Genomic DNA, 20,584 nt, shown 5'->3' on the forward strand with positions numbered 1-20,584 from the left:
GGTAACAGCCCGGAAACCGGTACCCTCTTTGTAACGGCCCAAACTGCTCGGCACTAGGATCCAGATCGGCTTAAGGCCGCCGGGACCCGTAGTAAGCCTGCTATGAACTCTGTGTACCTGTTAAAATCCCATACATGATCCGACTGGACTATTACTTTTTAAAACTTGTCTTTAAAACTACCAGACTTAACCTTTAAAACACTGTCCTATAGGTCCAACCATATGAACCAAATGCTCAGATATACTAATCTGAACTAGCCCTCTGGCTATCTATAATACACCAGTGATGCTTTACCAAGTAACCTCCATACCCTATGCGCTCTGCAGCATAGAACCCACTCTGTAAGGGTCAGCATATCATAAGTTAACTTGGTTACCATAGAGTCACAGGAATCAAACCTGGTCTTCTCTAGTGGTCTACTCTGTGGATCACAGGAATCAAACCTGGTCTTTCCTATTGCACTGGTCTTGGGTCAAAGGAAGTAATCCCTGTCTTCCCTCACAGTTATAATTCACTGGGTTTTCGAAACACAACATGTTATTAAGCCTGGTTTGACTCATTGCTCATCATTAAACTGAAAACAGGATACATGCATAGACAAGGGATTAAACATACTATAGACAATAGGCAAAAGCACATTCTAATACATTTATACCTTAACTGACTAACTATTACATCACTTACATATATCCTTTTACATACATCATGTCCACACTATGCTATACACAAACATACTGAAGCCAACACTCTGATGCTTCTGACTTCCCAGCTAACCCTGTACCTGCAAAACTGGGATTAAGGGAAAGGGATGAGCTTCTAAAGCCCAGTGAGTAGAAACATTGAAAACAGTTCATTCATACGCACTATATATGAAAATGCATCACAACACAAGCATCTCAATATATCTTGGATTAGACATGACCCCAAAACTCCCTCGACGGGCTATTGAAGTCGCCTTGGTCCAATCCCCACTAAGGTAGACATGACCCCAAAAATACCCTCTGTCAACACTGGCCCCCCAAAGGAGCTACACAGGGCATTCCAACAAGTAATTGCCCAACTGACCTGACACAATGACAGGAGCCGAAGCTTAGGCTATTGGAGTCGCCTGGGTCCACCTAATCTCTGATCACATAATATGCAATGCTTCACATTCGTGATTCTAATGCAATCACCCTAATACATATCATAGCATTCATGATGCATGAACTATGCTAAAGCATTATGTTTCTTTAATAAAAGATTAAGTTTAGTTCTACTCACCTCTAGCCAATGCTTGGCTAACCCTGGGCTAACTCTGCAAACTCTGAAGCAACACTCACTGCTGCTCTCTCTGGTTCCTCTGTTCTGTGCCTACACAGATGGACTCAAGTGAGGGACCAACATACTCTAACATACCTCTAAACATCTCCCCTTAAGACCCCTTAAAACACCTCAAAACATGCATGCAAAACAAGCAAAGGAAAGCTGGACAGGGCACCTTCGGCAGCACCTTCGGCGGCCGAATGTTTCCTCCAGAGACGAAAGTCAGGCATGTTCGGCGGCCTAACTTGGACTTTCGGGGGCCGAACCTGGGTTCATCCAGAACTCAGTTTCGTGCACAAGAACGCCTGCCATCCGAACTTCAACCCTCCAAACATGCATCCAACCTCTCCAAACATACTCTAAACACTTAATCATGCATATAGGAGTCTTAAACACATTAAAACTCCAACAAATAACACACAACAACCACAAACAAAGCATAGGATCCATACACCCTAATATGCACAACTCATGCATACACATGCACAACTCCCCTTTCCCCTCATCAAACTCATTTAAAACATAATTAAAACCAAGGATTCACACTTACCTATTGAAGAACAAAGGCTGGCGTGACTCCTAACTTGAAGAGATGGAGATTCAAGCTTCACAAGCTCCTAAACTCCACAACTTCTCAAAACTCCCTTTAACTCACTTAAAACCTACTTTTCTTTGAAAGATTTGATGTAAAACTATGGAAGATCATTGAGAGAAAGCATGAGCAAGTTCCTGAACCAAAGGAGAGCCTAAGCACCTCCTTAGTCGGCCAAAAGCACCTTTAAAAGTGCACCACCGCTTCACGTTGGGTGGCCAAAGCTCCATGCAACACCTCACCACTTTAGGGGGCCGAACCTTAAGTTTAGGGGGCCGAACGTGGGGTACTTTCGGCAGCCGAACTTTAACTTTAGGGGGCCGAAAGTGGGAAAATCTTCCTTAGCCTTTTCTCTTAAAAACTCATTTCCTTTTCAACTCAAAAACTTAAAACATATCAAAACATTTTAGAAAACCTTCACTCTACCCTTCAGGGAAACTCTGACATTCAAAATTCCACCGGACGGTAGGAACTCCGATGTCTGAACTAGCCGGGTATTACAATCTTCCCCCCTTACAAAACATTCGTCCTCGAATGTTAAAAACAAACAGATAAGCAAGTAAAGCCTATCACTTCTCTCTAAAGAGAGAATCTATACCTCTATTCTCCTGATCTGAGTTTATACTCATAACCTTTTTCTGAACTCCACAGCTTTCGCTGCGCTACTCTGATCCTTATTCTTCTTTTCTTTCTCTTAACTAAACTAATCTCTTTGTGAAAACTCTCACTTTTAATTCTTAACAGATACAAATCTGTAATGATACCAATCCGTAATCACACTGGAATCACAACCAGTTTCCACTAACAGTTCCAATAGATCATCAATCTTTTCTACCAATCTGTATTACCAACCTTGTAATACTGATCCTTGCCCGCCTTTCTTCTTCTTTACTAAACTGACTTAATCTCTAACTCTCAACAGGTATTGCTCCAATCTGTACTCTGATCATACCAATCTGCAATCCAATCTTCTTTGATTAGAACAGTTAGTAGATCAATCAATCCTATCTAGGAACACCTGTAATTGCTTAGTAGTGACCCTGTTAACTGTAAACAGTTATAACAAAATCTCAAGAGTCTATCCTTCGTTTTCCACAACAACACTGGAATCTTCCAGGGTGAGGTACTAAGTCAGATACACCCTTTATCCACTAAGCTCTCTTATACTTTTCTGACTCTTCTGAACTCTCTCTTTCTCTGCAGGTGCCATCCTGTAGGGTAGAAGGAAAGAAATGATTCTGCGGCCAGATATCATTCTCATTCCAACCTCTAATTCTCTAACAGATGGTAAACCTGACAGATCATCTGGGAAACATCTAGAACTCTCTCTCTAGTAAAGGGTACTGAGGCTGATTCCCTGTCCTGACAAACTTGCTCACAAGAGTTAGAACCCTCTGACAACTTTTCCTGTATAACGATGAGCCTGCGGGACTGATATCAACTTCTAGGCATCTATACTGTACTCTATTCCTCTATACTCTGTCCTTTTAAGGACTAACTATTGATCCATCCTGAGCTCTAAACTCTCCTACCTTGTCTCTGCGGACACAGGTAGTACTATGAGTAGCTAGCCAATCCGCCCTAGGTTGACATCATCAGTCACCCCTAGAACCATAAGGTCAGCTGGATCGCATCGCCTACTCTGTATAAACTCTGAACTAAACTGACTAACTCTGCATCAGATGGATCATATTCAGGTCTACTGACCCTGAGAAAAACACTCTAAGCCCAGAAGTCATCAAATCCATTCTATCAATGGCTCATAAACAACAAGGAAAGTGAAACACTGGGTCCAAAACAAACAGCATACACATCTGAACACTTCCAAGTGAACGCATCTGACGTCACCATGTATGATGTGTTTGCCTCCTACTGAGTCAGGGTGCAGATCCAAGCTAAAGCTAATGGAACTTCCCTCGGGAATTTACTGAAGAAAAGGCTCTCCCTTCTTCCTCAGCCTCACCACCATCTAATCCCAGACTAACTCTAGTCTCTTTATGAACTTACCTTCCTTTTCTTTTCCTCTTACTCTGACCCATCTTATCCTTCTACTTATTCATACTTACTGTTACTCTTTTTACTTCTTGTTCTATTTTCTGCCTTATTTACTCTTATTCTTCTTGAGAAATCAATTCTCACTATGCCTAGGTTTATGAAAACCTGAGATCCTAACATCTCATAATAACTCTCTCTTTAACTCTTCTTTGAAATTCTATCTATTTATCTTTTACTTCGATTACAACAAAAGACATCCTATCAGAATCCTCAAAACACATCAGAACATTCATAACAAAATGAACATACCTGGCACTACTGGGTCTGATGTGGCTGCCTCCTGTTGAACAACTCTACTTAAAAATGTCCGCTGAGACTGAGCTATCCAAGGTGCAGTACGACACTCACGAACTACATGTCCCTCCTGACCACACCTAAAACATGCTGTTGTCCCTGCAAGACAAACTCCCTTATGCAGCCTTCCACACCTCTCACATCTAAAGCTATCCCTATTAGAACTCGAACCCAACCCTGACTTTAACTTATTCCAAAACTCCCTCTTCTTTGACCCTTTAAGGCCTCTGACTTTCTTTTTCCCCCTTTTAGCAGCTGTACTCAAAATAGAGGGGTCAACTTCTCCTGAACTAGAGATCCTGGCATCCTTATTCTGGGTATCATCTACAGACTCTTCGTCCATATTCACTTGCACTCCTATATCCTTTCTTTGCACATCTAATTCTATCTCTCTCCTTACATCCATTCTTTCCCTGTTTTCCTCAAAAGATCCTTCAGATGGGTCTGATTCCACAGAATAACTAGCTCCACTCATCCTAGTTCTCCTGAATAACAACACATCAAGAAACAAACATTAGCACACATGTTCATATGAAAACACATGAATTTACAATATATACATGCATTACATAGCATAACATTAATAAGCATGAGTATTCCACATCAGCATGCAAAACAACTTCCTATCTTAGTGGACATGATTTTACTTATTGTGTTTTGCCTTACTATGACCTCTAGACCAACCTCTTTCCGATGTAAAACATCGTACTAATGAGGAACCTCTGCTCTGATACCAACTGTAACAGCCCGGAAACCGGTACCCTCTTTGTAACGGCCCAAACTGCTCGGCACTAGGATCCAGATCGGCTTAAGGCCGCCGGGACCCGTAGTAAGCCTGCTATGAACTCTGTGTACCTGTTAAAATCCCATACATGATCCGACTGGACTATTACTTTTTAAAACTTGTCTTTAAAACTACCAGACTTAACCTTTAAAACACTGTCCTATAGGTCCAACCATATGAACCAAATGCTCAGATATACTAATCTGAACTAGCCCTCTGGCTATCTATAATACACCAGTGATGCTTTACCAAGTAACCTCCATACCCTATGCGCTCTGCAGCATAGAACCCACTCTGTAAGGGTCAGCATATCATAAGTTAACTTGGTTACCATAGAGTCACAGGAATCAAACCTGGTCTTCTCTAGTGGTCTACTCTGTGGATCACAGGAATCAAACCTGGTCTTTCCTATTGCACTGGTCTTGGGTCAAAGGAAGTAATCCCTGTCTTCCCTCACAGTTATAATTCACTGGGTTTTCGAAACACAACATGTTATTAAGCCTGGTTTGACTCATTGCTCATCATTAAACTGAAAACAGGATACATGCATAGACAAGGGATAAACATACTATAGACAATAGGCAAAAGCACATTCTAATACATTTATACCTTAACTGACTAACTATTACATCACTTTACATATATCCTTTTACATACATCATGTCCACACTATGCTATACACAAACATACTGAAGCCAACACTCTGATGCTTCTGACTTCCCAGCTAACCCTGTACCTGCAAAACTGGGATTAAGGGAAAGGGATGAGCTTCTAAAGCCCAGTGAGTAGAAACACTGAAAACAGTTCATTCATACGCACTATATATGAAAATGCATCACAACACAAACATCTCAATATATCTTGGATTAGACATGACCCCAAAACTCCCTCGACGGGCTATTGAAGTCGCCTTGGTCCAATCCCCACTAAGGTAGACATGACCCCAAAAATACCCTCTGTCAACACTGGCCCCCCCAAAGGAGCTACACAGGGCATTCCAACAAGTAATTGCCCAACTGACCTGACACAATGACAGGAGCCGAAGCTTAGGCTATTGGAGTCGCCTGGGTCCACCTAATCTCTGATCACATAATATGCAATGCTTCACATTCGTGATTCTAATGCAATCACCCTAATACATATCATAGCATTCATGATGCATGAACTATGCTAAAGCATTATGTTTCTTTAATAAAAGATTAAGTTTAGTTCTACTCACCTCTAGCCAATGCTTGGCTAACCCTGGGCTAACTCTGCAAACTCTGAAGCAACACTCACTGCTGCTCTCTCTGGTTCCTCTGTTCTGTGCCTACACAGATGGACTCAAGTGAGGGACCAACATACTCTAACATACCTCTAAACATCTCCCCTTAAGACCCCTTAAAACACCTCAAAACATGCATGCAAAACAAGCAAAGGAAAGCTGGACAGGGCACCTTCGGCAGCACCTTCGGCGGCCGAATGTTTCCTCCAGAGACGAAAGTCAGGCATGTTCGGCGGCCTAACTTGGACTTTCGGGGGCCGAACCTGGGTTCATCCAGAACTCAGTTTCGTGCACAAGAACGCCTGCCATCCGAACTTCAACCCTCCAAACATGCATCCAACCTCTCCAAACATACTCTAAACACTTAATCATGCATATAGGAGTCTTAAACACATTAAAACTCCAACAAATAACACACAACAACCACAAACAAAGCATAGGATCCATACACCCTAATATGCACAACTCATGCATACACATGCACAACTCCCCTTTCCCCTCATCAAACTCATTTAAAACATAATTAAAACCAAGGATTCACACTTACCTATTGAAGAACAAAGGCTGGCGTGACTCCTAACTTGAAGAGATGGAGATTCAAGCTTCACAAGCTCCTAAACTCCACAACTTCTCAAAACTCCCTTTAACTCACTTAAAACCTACTTTTCTTTGAAAGATTTGATGTAAAACTATGGAAGATCATTGAGAGAAAGCATGAGCAAGTTCCTGAACCAAAGGAGAGCCTAAGCACCTCCTTAGTCGGCCAAAAGCACCTTTAAAAGTGCACCACCGCTTCACGTTGGGTGGCCAAAGCTCCATGCAACACCTCACCACTTTAGGGGGCCGAACCTTAAGTTTAGGGGGCCGAACGTGGGGTACTTTCGGCAGCCGAACTTTAACTTTAGGGGGCCGAAAGTGGGAAAATCTTCCTTAGCCTTTTCTCTTAAAAACTCATTTCCTTTTCAAATCAAAAACTTAAAACATATCAAAACATTTTAGAAAACCTTCACTCTACCCTTCAGGGAAACTCTGACATTCAAAATTCCACCGGACGGTAGGAACTCCGATGTCTGAACTAGCCGGGTATTACAGGATGTAACATGGGTGATAGACTTGGCAGTGTTTGGGATGGAAGCTATAAGGCCGAAATCGGGCACCGGATGTAACATGGGTGATAGACTTGGCAGTGTTTTGGATGGAAGCTATTAGGACGAAATCGGGCACCGGATGTAACATGGGTGATAGACTTGGCAATTTTTGGGATGGAAGCTATTAGGACGAAATCGGGAACCGGATGTAACATGGGTGATAGACTTGGAAGTATTTGGGATGGAAGCTATTAGGCCGAAATCGGGCACCGGATGTAAAATGGGTGATAGACTTGGCAGTGTTTGGGATGGAAGCTATTAGGCAGAAATCGGGCACCGGATGTAACATGGGTGATAGACTTGGCAGTGTTTGGGATGGAAGCTATTAGGCCGAAATCGGGCACCGGATGTAACATGGGTCATAGACTTGGAAGTTTTTGGGATGGAAGCTATTAGGACGAAATCGGGCACAGGATGTAACATGGGTGATAGACTTGGCAGTGTTTGGGATGGAAGCTATTAGGCCGAAATCGGGCACCGGATGTAACATGGGTCATAGACTTGGAAGTTTTTGGGATGGAAGCTATTAGGCCGAAATCGGGCACCGGATGTAACATGGGTGATAGACTTGGTAGTTTTTGGGATGGAAGCTATTAGGCCGAAATCGGGCACCGGATGTAACATGGGTGATAGACTTGGCAGTTTTTGGATGGAAGCTATTAGGCCGAAATCGGGCACCGGTGGTAACATGGGTGATAGGCTTGGGCGTTTTTGGGATGGAAGCTATTAGGCGGAAATTGAGCACCGGATGTAACATGGGGGATAGGCTTGGCAGTTTTTGGGATGGAAGCTATTAGGCCGAAATCGGGCACCGGATGTAACATGGGTGATAGACATGGCAGTTTTTGGGATGGAAGCTATTAGGCCGAAATCGGGCACCGGATGTAACGTGGGTGATAGACTTGGAAGTTTTTGGGATGGAAGCTATTAGGCCGAAATCGGGCACCGGATGTAACATGGGTGATAGACTTGGCAGTGTTTGGGATGGAAGCTATTAGGACGAAATCGGGCACCGGATGTAACATGGGTGATAGACTTGGCAGTTTTTGGGATGGAAGCTATTAGGCCGAAATCGGGCACCGGATGTAACATGGGTGATAGACTTGGAAGTTTTTGGGATGGAAGCTATTAGGCCGAAATCGGGCACCGGATGTAACATGGGTGATAGACTTGGCAGTGTTTGGGATGGAAGCTATTAGGCCGAAATCGGGCACCGGATGTAACATGGGTGATAGACTTGGCAGTGTTTTGGATGGAAGCTATTAGGCCGAAATCGGGCACCGGATGTAACATGGGTGATAGACTTGGCAGTGTTTTGGGATGGAAGCTATTAGGCCGAAATCGGGCACCGGATGTAACATGGGTGATAGACTTGGAAGTTTTTGGGATGGAAGCTATTAGGCCGAAATCGGGCACCGGATGTAACATGGGTGATAGACTTGGCAGTTTTTGGGATGGAAGCTATTAGGCCGAAATCGGGCACCGGATGTAACATGGGTGATAGACTTGGCAGTTTTTGGGATGGAAGCTATTAGGCCGAAATCGGGCACCGGATGTAACATGGGTGATAGACTTGGCAGTTTTTGGGATGGAAGCTATTAGGCCGAAATCGGGCACCGGATGTAACATGGGTGATAGACTTGGCAGTTTTGGGATGGAAGCTATTAGGCCGAAATCGGGCACCGGATGTAACATGGGTGATAGACTTGGCAGTTTTTGGGATGGAAGCTATTAGGCCGAAATCGGGCACCGGATGTAACATGGGTGATAGACTTGGCAGTTTTTGGGATGGAAGCTATTAGGCCGAAATCGGGCACCGGATGTAACATGGGTGATAGACTTGGCAGTTTTTGGGATGGAAGCTATTAGGCCGAAATCGGGCACCGGATGTAACATGGGTGATAGACTTGGCAGTGTTTGGGATGGAAGCTATTAGGCCGAAATCGGGCACCGGATGTAACATGGGTGATAGACTTGGCAGTGTTTGGGATGGAAGCTATTAGGCCGAAATCGGGCACCGGATGTAACATGGGTGATAGACTTGGCAGTGTTTGGGATGGAAGCTATTAGGCCGAAATCGGGCACCGGATGTAACATGGGTGATAGACTTGGCAGTGTTTGGGATGGAAGCTATTAGGCCGAAATCGGGCACCGGATGTAACATGGGTGATAGACTTGGCAGTTTTTGGGATGGAAGCTATTAGGCCGAAATCGGGCACCGGATGTAACATGGGTGATAGACTTGGCAGTTTTTGGGATGGAAGCTATTAGGCCGAAATCGGGCACCGGATGTAACATGGGTGATAGACTTGGCAGTTTTGGGATGGAAGCTATTAGGCCGAAATCGGGCACCGGATGTAACATGGGTGATAGACTTGGCAGTTTTGGGATGGAAGCTATTAGGCCGAAATCGGGCACCGGATGTAACATGGGTGATAGACTTGGCAGTTTTTGGGATGGAAGCTATTAGGCCGAAATCGGGCACCGGATGTAACATGGGTGATAGACTTGGCAGTTTTTGGGATGGAAGCTATTAGGCCGAAATCGGGCACCGGATGTAACATGGGTGATAGACTTGGCAGTTTTTGGGATGGAAGCTATTAGGCCGAAATCGGGCACCGGATGTAACATGGGTGATAGACTTGGAAGTTTTTGGGATGGAAGCTATTAGGCCGAAATCGGGCACCGGATGTAACATGGGTGATAGACTTGGCAGTTTTTGGGATGGAAGCTATTAGGCCGAAATCGGGCACCGGATGTAACATGGGTGATAGACTTGGCAGTTTTTGGGATGGAAGCTATTAGGCCGAAATCGGGCACCGGATGTAACATGGGTGATAGACTTGGCAGTGTTTGGGATGGAAGCTATTAGGCCGAAATCGGGCACCGGATGTAACATGGGTGATAGACTTGGCAGTTTTTGGGATGGAAGCTATTAGGCCGAAATCGGGCACCGGATGTAACATGGGTGATAGACTTGGCAGTTTTTGGGATGGAAGCTATTAGGCCGAAATCGGGCACCGGATGTAACATGGGTGATAGACTTGGCAGTTTTTGGGATGGAAGCTATTAGGCCGAAATCGGGCACCGGATGTAACATGGGTGATAGACTTGGCAGTTTTTGGGATGGAAGCTATTAGGCCGAAATCGGGCACCGGATGTAACATGGGTGATAGACTTGGCAGTTTTTGGGATGGAAGCTATTAGGCCGAAATCGGGCACCGGATGTAACATGGGTGATAGACTTGGCAGTTTTTGGGATGGAAGCTATTAGGCCGAAATCGGGCACCGGATGTAACATGGGTGATAGACTTGGCAGTTTTTGGGATGGAAGCTATTAGGCCGAAATCGGGCACCGGATGTAACATGGGTGATAGACTTGGCAGTTTTTGGGATGGAAGCTATTAGGCCGAAATCGGGCACCGGATGTAACATGGGTGATAGACTTGGCAGTTTTTGGGATGGAAGCTATTAGGCCGAAATCGGGCACCGGATGTAACATGGGTGATAGACTTGGCAGTTTTTGGGATGGAAGCTATTAGGCCGAAATCGGGCACCGGATGTAACATGGGTGATAGACTTGGCAGTTTTTGGGATGGAAGCTATTAGGCCGAAATCGGGCACCGGATGTAACATGGGTGATAGACTTGGCAGTTTTTGGGATGGAAGCTATTAGGCCGAAATCGGGCACCGGATGTAACATGGGTGATAGACTTGGCAGTTTTTGGGATGGAAGCTATTAGGCCGAAATCGGGCACCGGATGTAACATGGGTGATAGACTTGGCAGTGTTTGGGATGGAAGCTATTAGGCCGAAATCGGGCACCGGATGTAACATGGGTGATAGACTTGGCAGTGTTTGGGATGGAAGCTATTAGGCCGAAATCGGGCACCGGATGTAACATGGGTGATAGACTTGGCAGTGTTTGGGATGGAAGCTATTAGGCCGAAATCGGGCACCGGATGTAACATGGGTGATAGACTTGGCAGTTTTTGGGATGGAAGCTATTAGGCCGAAATCGGGCACCGGATGTAACATGGGTGATAGACTTGGCAGTTTTTGGGATGGAAGCTATTAGGCCGAAATCGGGCACCGGATGTAACATGGGTGATAGACTTGGAAGTTTTTGGGATGGAAGCTATTAGGCCGAAATCGGGCACCGGATGTAACATGGGTGATAGACTTGGCAGTGTTTGGGATGGAAGCTATTAGGCCGAAATCGGGCACCGGATGTAACATGGGTGATAGACTTGGCAGTGTTTTGGGATGGAAGCTATTAGGACGAAATCGGGCACCGGATGTAACATGGGTGATAGACTTGGCAGTGTTTGGGATGGAAGCTATTAGGCCGAAATCGGGCACCGGATGTAACATGGGTGATAGACTTGGCAGTTTTTGGGATGGAAGCTATTAGGCCGAAATCGGGCACCGGATGTAACATGGGTGATAGACTTGGCAGTTTTTGGGATGGAAGCTATTAGGCCGAAATCGGGCACCGGATGTAACATGGGTGATAGACTTGGCAGTTTTTGGGATGGAAGCTATTAGGCCGAAATCGGGCACCGGATGTAACATGGGTGATAGACTTGGCAGTTTTTGGGATGGAAGCTATTAGGCCGAAATCGGGCACCGGATGTAACATGGGTGATAGACTTGGCAGTTTTTGGGATGGAAGCTATTAGGCCGAAATCGGGCACCGGATGTAACATGGGTGATAGACTTGGCAGTTTTTGGGATGGAAGCTATTAGGCCGAAATCGGGCACCGGATGTAACATGGGTGATAGACTTGGCAGTTTTTGGGATGGAAGCTATTAGGCCGAAATCGGGCACCGGATGTAACATGGGTGATAGACTTGGCAGTTTTTGGGATGGAAGCTATTAGGCCGAAATCGGGCACCGGATGTAACATGGGTGATAGACTTGGAAGTTTTTGGGATGGAAGCTATTAGGCCGAAATCGGGCACCGGATGTAACATGGGTGATAGACTTGGCAGTGTTTGGGATGGAAGCTATTAGGCCGAAATCGGGCACCGGATGTAACATGGGTGATAGACTTGGCAGTGTTTGGGATGGAAGCTATTAGGACGAAATCGGGCACCGGATGTAACATGGGTGATAGACTTGGCAGTGTTTGGGATGGAAGCTATTAGGACGAAATCGGGCACCGGATGTAACATGGGTGATAGACTTGGCAGTGTTTGGGATGGAAGCTATTAGGCCGAAATCGGGCACCGGATGTAACATGGGTGATAGACTTGGCAGTGTTTGGGATGGAAGCTATTAGGCCGAAATCGGGCACCGGATGTAACATGGGTGATAGACTTGGCAGTGTTTGGGATGGAAGCTATTAGGCCGAAATCGGGCACCGGATGTAACATGGGTGATAGACTTGGCAGTTTTTGGGATGGAAGCTATTAGGCCGAAATCGGGCACCGGATGTAACATGGGTGATAGACTTGGAAGTTTTTGGGATGGAAGCTATTAGGCCGAAATCGGGCACCGGATGTAACATGGGTGATAGACTTGGCAGTTTTTGGGATGGAAGCTATTAGGCCGAAATCGGGCACCGGATGTAACATGGGTGATAGACTTGGCAGTTTTTGGGATGGAAGCTATTAGGCCGAAATCGGGCACCGGATGTAACATGGGTGATAGACTTGGCAGTTTTTGGGATGGAAGCTATTAGGCCGAAATCGGGCACCGGATGTAACATGGGTGATAGACTTGGCAGTTTTTGGGATGGAAGCTATTAGGCCGAAATCGGGCACCGGATGTAACATGGGTGATAGACTTGGCAGTTTTTGGGATGGAAGCTATTAGGCCGAAATCGGGCACCGGATGTAACATGGGTGATAGACTTGGCAGTGTTTGGGATGGAAGCTATTAGGCCGAAATCGGGCACCGGATGTAACATGGGTGATAGACTTGGCAGTTTTTGGGATGGAAGCTATTAGGCCGAAATCGGGCACCGGATGTAACATGGGTGATAGACTTGGCAGTTTTTGGGATGGAAGCTATTAGGCCGAAATCGGGCACCGGATGTAACATGGGTGATAGACTTGGCAGTTTTTGGGATGGAAGCTATTAGGCCGAAATCGGGCACCGGATGTAACATGGGTGATAGACTTGGCAGTGTTTGGGATGGAAGCTATTAGGCCGAAATCGGGCACCGGATGTAACATGGGTGATAGACTTGGCAGTTTTTGGGATGGAAGCTATTAGGCCGAAATCGGGCACCGGATGTAACATGGGTGATAGACTTGGCAGTTTTTGGGATGGAAGCTATTAGGCCGAAATCGGGCACCGGATGTAACATGGGTGATAGACTTGGCAGTTTTTGGGATGGAAGCTATTAGGCCGAAATCGGGCACCGGATGTAACATGGGTGATAGACTTGGCAGTGTTTGGGATGGAAGCTATTAGGCCGAAATCGGGCACCGGATGTAACATGGGTGATAGACTTGGCAGTTTTTGGGATGGAAGCTATTAGGCCGAAATCGGGCACCGGATGTAACATGGGTGATAGACTTGGCAGTTTTTGGGATGGAAGCTATTAGGCCGAAATCGGGCACCGGATGTAACATGGGTGATAGACTTGGCAGTTTTTGGGATGGAAGCTATTAGGCCGAAATCGGGCACCGGATGTAACATGGGTGATAGACTTGGCAGTTTTTGGGATGGAAGCTATTAGGCCGAAATCGGGCACCGGATGTAACATGGGTGATAGACTTGGCAGTTTTTGGGATGGAAGCTATTAGGCCGAAATCGGGCACCGGATGTAACATGGGTGATAGACTTGGCAGTTTTTGGGATGGAAGCTATTAGGACGAAATCGGGCACCGGATGTAACATGGGTGATAGACTTGGCAGTGTTTGGGATGGAAGCTATTAGGCCGAAATCGGGCACCGGATGTAACATGGGTGATAGACTTGGCAGTGTTTGGGATGGAAGCTATTAGGCCGAAATCGGGCACCGGATGTAACATGGGTGATAGACTTGGCAGTTTTTGGGATGGAAGCTATTAGGCCGAAATCGGGCACCGGATGTAACATGGGTGATAGACTTGGCAGTTTTTGGGATGGAAGCTATTAGGCCGAAATCGGGCACCGGATGTAACATGGGTGATAGACTTGGCAGTGTTTGGGATGGAAGCTATTAGGACGAAATCGGGCACCGGATGTAACATGGGTGATAGACTTGGCAGTGTTTGGGATGGAAGCTATTAGGCCGAAATCGGGCACCGGATGTAACATGGGTGATAGACTTGGCAGTTTTTGGGATGGAAGCTATTAGGCCGAAATCGGGCACCGGATGTAACATGGGTGATAGACTTGGCAGTTTTTGGGATGGAAGCTATTAGGCCGAAATCGGGCACCGGATGTAACATGGGTGATAGACTTGGCAGTTTTTGGGATGGAAGCTATTAGGCCGAAATCGGGCACCGGATGTAACATGGGTGATAGACTTGGAAGTTTTGGGATGGAAGCTATTAGGCCGAAATCGGGCACCGGATGTAACATGGGTGATAGACTTGGCAGTGTTTGGGATGGAAGCTATTAGGCCGAAATCGGGCACCGGATGTAACATGGGTGATAGACTTGGCAGTGTTTGGGATGGAAGCTATTAGGCCGAAATCGGGCACCGGATGTAACATGGGTGATAGACTTGGCAGTGTTTGGGATGGAAGCTATTAGGCCGAAATCGGGCACCGGATGTAACATGGGTGATAGACTTGGCAGTGTTTGGGATGGAAGCTATTAGGCCGAAATCGGGCACCGGATGTAACATGGGTGATAGACTTGGCAGTTTTTGGGATGGAAGCTATTAGGCCGAAATCGGGCACCGGATGTAACATGGGTGATAGACTTGGCAGTTTTTGGGATGGAAGCTATTAGGCCGAAATCGGGCACCGGATGTAACATGGGTGATAGACTTGGAAGTTTTTGGGATGGAAGCTATTAGGCCGAAATCGGGCACCGGATGTAACATGGGTGATAGACTTGGCAGTGTTTGGGATGGAAGCTATTAGGCCGAAATCGGGCACCGGATGTAACATGGGTGATAGACTTGGCAGTTTTTGGGATGGAAGCTATTAGGCCGAAATCGGGCACCGGATGTAACATGGGTGATAGACTTGGCAGTGTTTGGGATGGAAGCTATTAGGACGAAATCGGGCACCGGATGTAACATGGGTGATAGACTTGGCAGTGTTTGGGATGGAAGCTATTAGGCCGAAATCGGGCACCGGATGTAACATGGGTGATAGACTTGGCAGTTTTTGGGATGGAAGCTATTAGGCCGAAATCGGGCACCGGATGTAACATGGGTGATAGACTTGGCAGTTTTTGGGATGGAAGCTATTAGGCCGAAATCGGGCACCGGATGTAACATGGGTGATAGACTTGGCAGTGTTTTGGGATGGAAGCTATTAGGACGAAATCGGGCACCGGATGTAACATGGGTGATAGACTTGGCAGTGTTTTGGGATGGAAGCTATTAGGCCGAAATCGGGCACCGGATGTAACATGGGTGATAGACTTGGCAGTTTTTGGGATGGAAGCTATTAGGCCGAAATCGGGCACCGGATGTAACATGGGTGATAGACTTGGCAGTGTTTGGGATGGAAGCTATTAGGCCGAAATCGGGCACCGGATGTAACATGGGTGATAGACTTGGCAGTTTTTGGGATGGAAGCTATTAGGCCGAAATCGGGCACCGGATGTAACATGGGTGATAGACTTGGCAGTTTTTGGGATGGAAGCTATTAGGCCGAAATCGGGCACCGGATGTAACATGGGTGATAGACTTGGCAGTTTTTGGGATGGAAGCTATTAGGCCGAAATCGGGCACCGGATGTAACATGGGTGATAGACTTGGCAGTTTTTGGGATGGAAGCTATTAGGCCGAAATCGGGCACCGGATGTAACATGGGTGATAGACTTGGCAGTTTTTGGGATGGAAGCTATTAGGCCGAAATCGGGCACCGGATGTAACATGGGTGATAGACTTGGCAGTTTTTGGGATGGAAGCTATTAGGCCGAAATCGGGCACCGGATGTAACATGGGTGATAGACTTGGCAGTTTTTGGGATGGAAGCTATTAGGCCGAAATCGGGCACCGGATGTAACATGGGTGATAGACTTGGCAGTTTTTGGGATGGAAGCTATTAGGCCGAAATCGGGCACCGGATGTAACATGGGTGATAGACTTGGCAGTTTTTGGGATGGAAGCTATTAGGCCGAAATCGGGCACCGGATGTAACATGGGTGATAGACTTGGCAGTTTTTGGGATGGAAGCTATTAGGCCGAAATCGGGCACCGGATGTAACATGGGTGATAGACTTGGCAGTTTTTGGGATGGAAGCTATTAGGCCGAAATCGGGCACCGGATGTAACATGGGTGATAGACTTGGCAGTTTTTGGGATGGAAGCTATTAGGCCGAAATCGGGCACCGGATGTAACATGGGTGATAGACTTGGCAGTTTTTGGGATGGAAGCTATTAGGCCGAAATCGGGCACCGGATGTAACATGGGTGATAGACTTGGCAGTTTTTGGGATGGAAGCTATTAGGCCGAAATCGGGCACCGGATGTAACATGGGTGATAGACTTGGCAGTTTTTGGGATGGAAGCTATTAGGCCGAAATCGGGCACCGGATGTAACATGGGTGATAGACTATTAGGCCGAAATCGGGCACCGGATGTAACATGGGTGATAGACTTGGCAGTTTTGGGATGGAAGCTATTAGGCCGAAATCGGGCACCGGATGTAACATGGGTGATAGACTTGGCAGTTTTTGGGATGGAAGCTATTAGGCCGAAATCGGGCACCGGATGTAACATGGGTGATAGACTTGGCAGTTTTTGGGATGGAAGCTATTAGGCCGAAATCGGGCACCGGATGTAACATGGGTGATAGACTTGGCAGTTTTTGGGATGGAAGCTATTAGGCCGAAATCGGGCACCGGATGTAACATGGGTGATAGACTTGGCAGTTTTTGGGATGGAAGCTATTAGGCCGAAATCGGGCACCGGATGTAACATGGGTGATAGACTTGGCAGTTTTTGGGATGGAAGCTATTAGGCCGAAATCGGGCACCGGATGTAACATGGGTGATAGACTTGGCAGTTTTTGGGATGGAAGCTATTAGGCCGAAATCGGGCACCGGATGTAACATGGGTGATAGACTTGGCAGTTTTTGGGATGGAAGCTATTAGGCCGAAATCGGGCACCGGATGTAACATGGGTGATAGACTTGGCAGTTTTTGGGATGGAAGCTATTAGGCCGAAATCGGGCACCGGATGTAACATGGGTGATAGACTTGGCAGTTTTTGGGATGGAAGCTATTAGGCCGAAATCGGGCACCGGATGTAACATGGGTGATAGACTTGGCAGTTTTTGGGATGGAAGCTATTAGGCCGAAATCGGGCACCGGATGTAACATGGGTGATAGACTTGGCAGTTTTTGGGATGGAAGCTATTAGGCCGAAATCGGGCACCGGATGTAACATGGGTGATAGACTTGGCAGTTTTTGGGATGGAAGCTATTAGGCCGAAATCGGGCACCGGATGTAACATGGGTGATAGACTTGGCAGTTTTTGGGATGGAAGCTATTAGGCCGAAATCGGGCACCGGATGTAACATGGGTGATAGACTTGGCAGTTTTTGGGATGGAAGCTATTAGGCCGAAATCGGGCACCGGATGTAACATGGGTGATAGACTTGGCAGTTTTTGGGATGGAAGCTATTAGGCCGAAATCGGGCACCGGATGTAACATGGGTGATAGACTTGGCAGTTTTTGGGATGGAAGCTATTAGGCCGAAATCGGGCACCGGATGTAACATGGGTGATAGACTTGGCAGTTTTTGGGATGGAAGCTATTAGGCCGAAATCGGGCACCGGATGTAACATGGGTGATAGACTTGGCAGTTTTTGGGATGGAAGCTATTAGGCCGAAATCGGGCACCGGATGTAACATGGGTGATAGACTTGGCAGTTTTTGGGATGGAAGCTATTAGGCCGAAATCGGGCACCGGATGTAACATGGGTGATAGACTTGGCAGTTTTTGGGATGGAAGCTATTAGGCCGAAATCGGGCACCGGATGTAACATGGGTGATAGACTTGGCAGTTTTTGGGATGGAAGCTATTAGGCCGAAATCGGGCACCGGATGTAACATGGGTGATAGACTTGGCAGTTTTGGGATGGAAGCTATTAGGCCGAAATCGGGCACCGGATGTAACATGGGTGATAGACTTGGCAGTTTTTGGGATGGAAGCTATTAGGCCGAAATCGGGCACCGGATGTAACATGGGTGATAGACTTGGCAGTTTTTGGGATGGAAGCTATTAGGCCGAAATCGGGCACCGGATGTAACATGGGTGATAGACTTGGCAGTTTTTGGGATGGAAGCTATTAGGCCGAAATCGGGCACCGGATGTAACATGGGTGATAGACTTGGCAGTTTTTGGGATGGAAGCTATTAGGCCGAAATCGGGCACCGGATGTAACATGGGTGATAGACTTGGCAGTTTTTGGGATGGAAGCTATTAGGCCGAAATCGGGCACCGGATGTAACATGGGTGATAGACTTGGCAGTTTTTGGGATGGAAGCTATTAGGCCGAAATCGGGCACCGGATGTAACATGGGTGATAGACTTGGCAGTTTTTGGGATGGAAGCTATTAGGCCGAAATCGGGCACCGGATGTAACATGGGTGATAGACTTGGCAGTTTTTGGGATGGAAGCTATTAGGCCGAAATCGGGCACCGGATGTAACATGGGTGATAGACTTGGCAGTTTTTGGGATGGAAGCTATTAGGCCGAAATCGGGCACCGGATGTAACATGGGTGATAGACTTGGCAGTTTTTGGGATGGAAGCTATTAGGCCGAAATCGGGCACCGGATGTAACATGGGTGATAGACTTGGCAGTTTTTGGGATGGAAGCTATTAGGCCGAAATCGGGCACCGGATGTAACATGGGTGATAGACTTGGCAGTTTTTGGGATGGAAGCTATTAGGCCGAAATCGGGCACCGGATGTAACATGGGTGATAGACTTGGCAGTTTTTGGGATGGAAGCTATTAGGCCGAAATCGGGCACCGGATGTAACATGGGTGATAGACTTGGCAGTTTTGGGATGGAAGCTATTAGGCCGAAATCGGGCACCGGATGTAACATGGGTGATAGACTTGGCAGTTTTTGGGATGGAAGCTATTAGGCCGAAATCGGGCACCGGATGTAACATGGGTGATAGACTTGGCAGTTTTGGGATGGAAGCTATTAGGCCGAAATCGGGCACCGGATGTAACATGGGTGATAGACTTGGCAGTTTTTGGGATGGAAGCTATTAGGCCGAAATCGGGCACCGGATGTAACATGGGTGATAGACTTGGCAGTTTTTGGGATGGAAGCTATTAGGCCGAAATCGGGCACCGGATGTAACATGGGTGATAGACTTGGCAGTTTTTGGGATGGAAGCTATTAGGCCGAAATCGGGCACCGGATGTAACATGGGTGATAGACTTGGCAGTTTTTGGGATGGAAGCTATTAGGCCGAAATCGGGCACCGGATGTAACATGGGTGATAGACTTGGCAGTTTTTGGGATGGAAGCTATTAGGCCGAAATCGGGCACCGGATGTAACATGGGTGATAGACTTGGCAGTTTTTGGGATGGAAGCTATTAGGCCGAAATCGGGCACCGGATGTAACATGGGTGATAGACTTGGCAGTTTTTGGGATGGAAGCTATTAGGCCGAAATCGGGCACCGGATGTAACATGGGTGATAGACTTGGCAGTTTTTGGGATGGAAGCTATTAGGCCGAAATCGGGCACCGGATGTAACATGGGTGATAGACTTGGCAGTTTTTGGGATGGAAGCTATTAGGCCGAAATCGGGCACCGGATGTAACATGGGTGATAGACTTGGCAGTTTTTGGGATGGAAGCTATTAGGCCGAAATCGGGCACCGGATGTAACATGGGTGATAGACTTGGCAGTTTTTGGGATGGAAGCTATTAGGCCGAAATCGGGCACCGGATGTAACATGGGTGATAGACTTGGCAGTTTTTGGGATGGAAGCTATTAGGCCGAAATCGGGCACCGGATGTAACATGGGTGATAGACTGGGA

General features: G+C 46.7%; 1 protein-coding gene across 1 annotated transcript; it reads right to left on the reverse strand.

The window, feature by feature from the left end:
• Positions 1-1,295: 1,295 nt before the first annotated feature.
• Positions 1,296-6,302, reverse strand: LOC122723037. The gene is made up of 3 exons (XM_043953763.1): positions 6,251-6,302; positions 4,203-4,732; positions 1,296-1,354 (listed from the first exon to the last, which is right to left on the reverse strand). The coding sequence occupies exons 2-3, from the start codon at positions 4,720-4,722 to the stop codon at positions 1,320-1,322; spliced, it is 555 nt and encodes a 184-aa protein (XP_043809698.1). The 5' UTR covers positions 4,723-4,732; positions 6,251-6,302; the 3' UTR covers positions 1,296-1,319.
• Between the last annotated feature and the right edge of the window lie 14,282 nt (positions 6,303-20,584).

The sequence above is a fragment of the Manihot esculenta genome, unplaced genomic scaffold, assembly GCF_001659605.2.
Source record: "Manihot esculenta cultivar AM560-2 unplaced genomic scaffold, M.esculenta_v8 Scaffold65, whole genome shotgun sequence".
Lineage (NCBI taxonomy): Eukaryota > Viridiplantae > Streptophyta > Magnoliopsida > Malpighiales > Euphorbiaceae > Manihot > Manihot esculenta.

What these genes read in the sequence shown, in the direction of transcription:
- LOC122723037 (XM_043953763.1), bottom strand. Translation starts at nt 4,722, where the DNA reads ATGAGTGGAGCTAGTTATTCTGTGGAATCAGACCCATCTGAAGGATCT. An exon ending in ATCAGACCCAGTAGTGCCAG is followed by an intron (nt 1,355 to 4,202) that starts GTATGTTCATTT and finishes CCATCTGTGTAG; the next exon opens with GCACAGAACAGAGGAACCAG.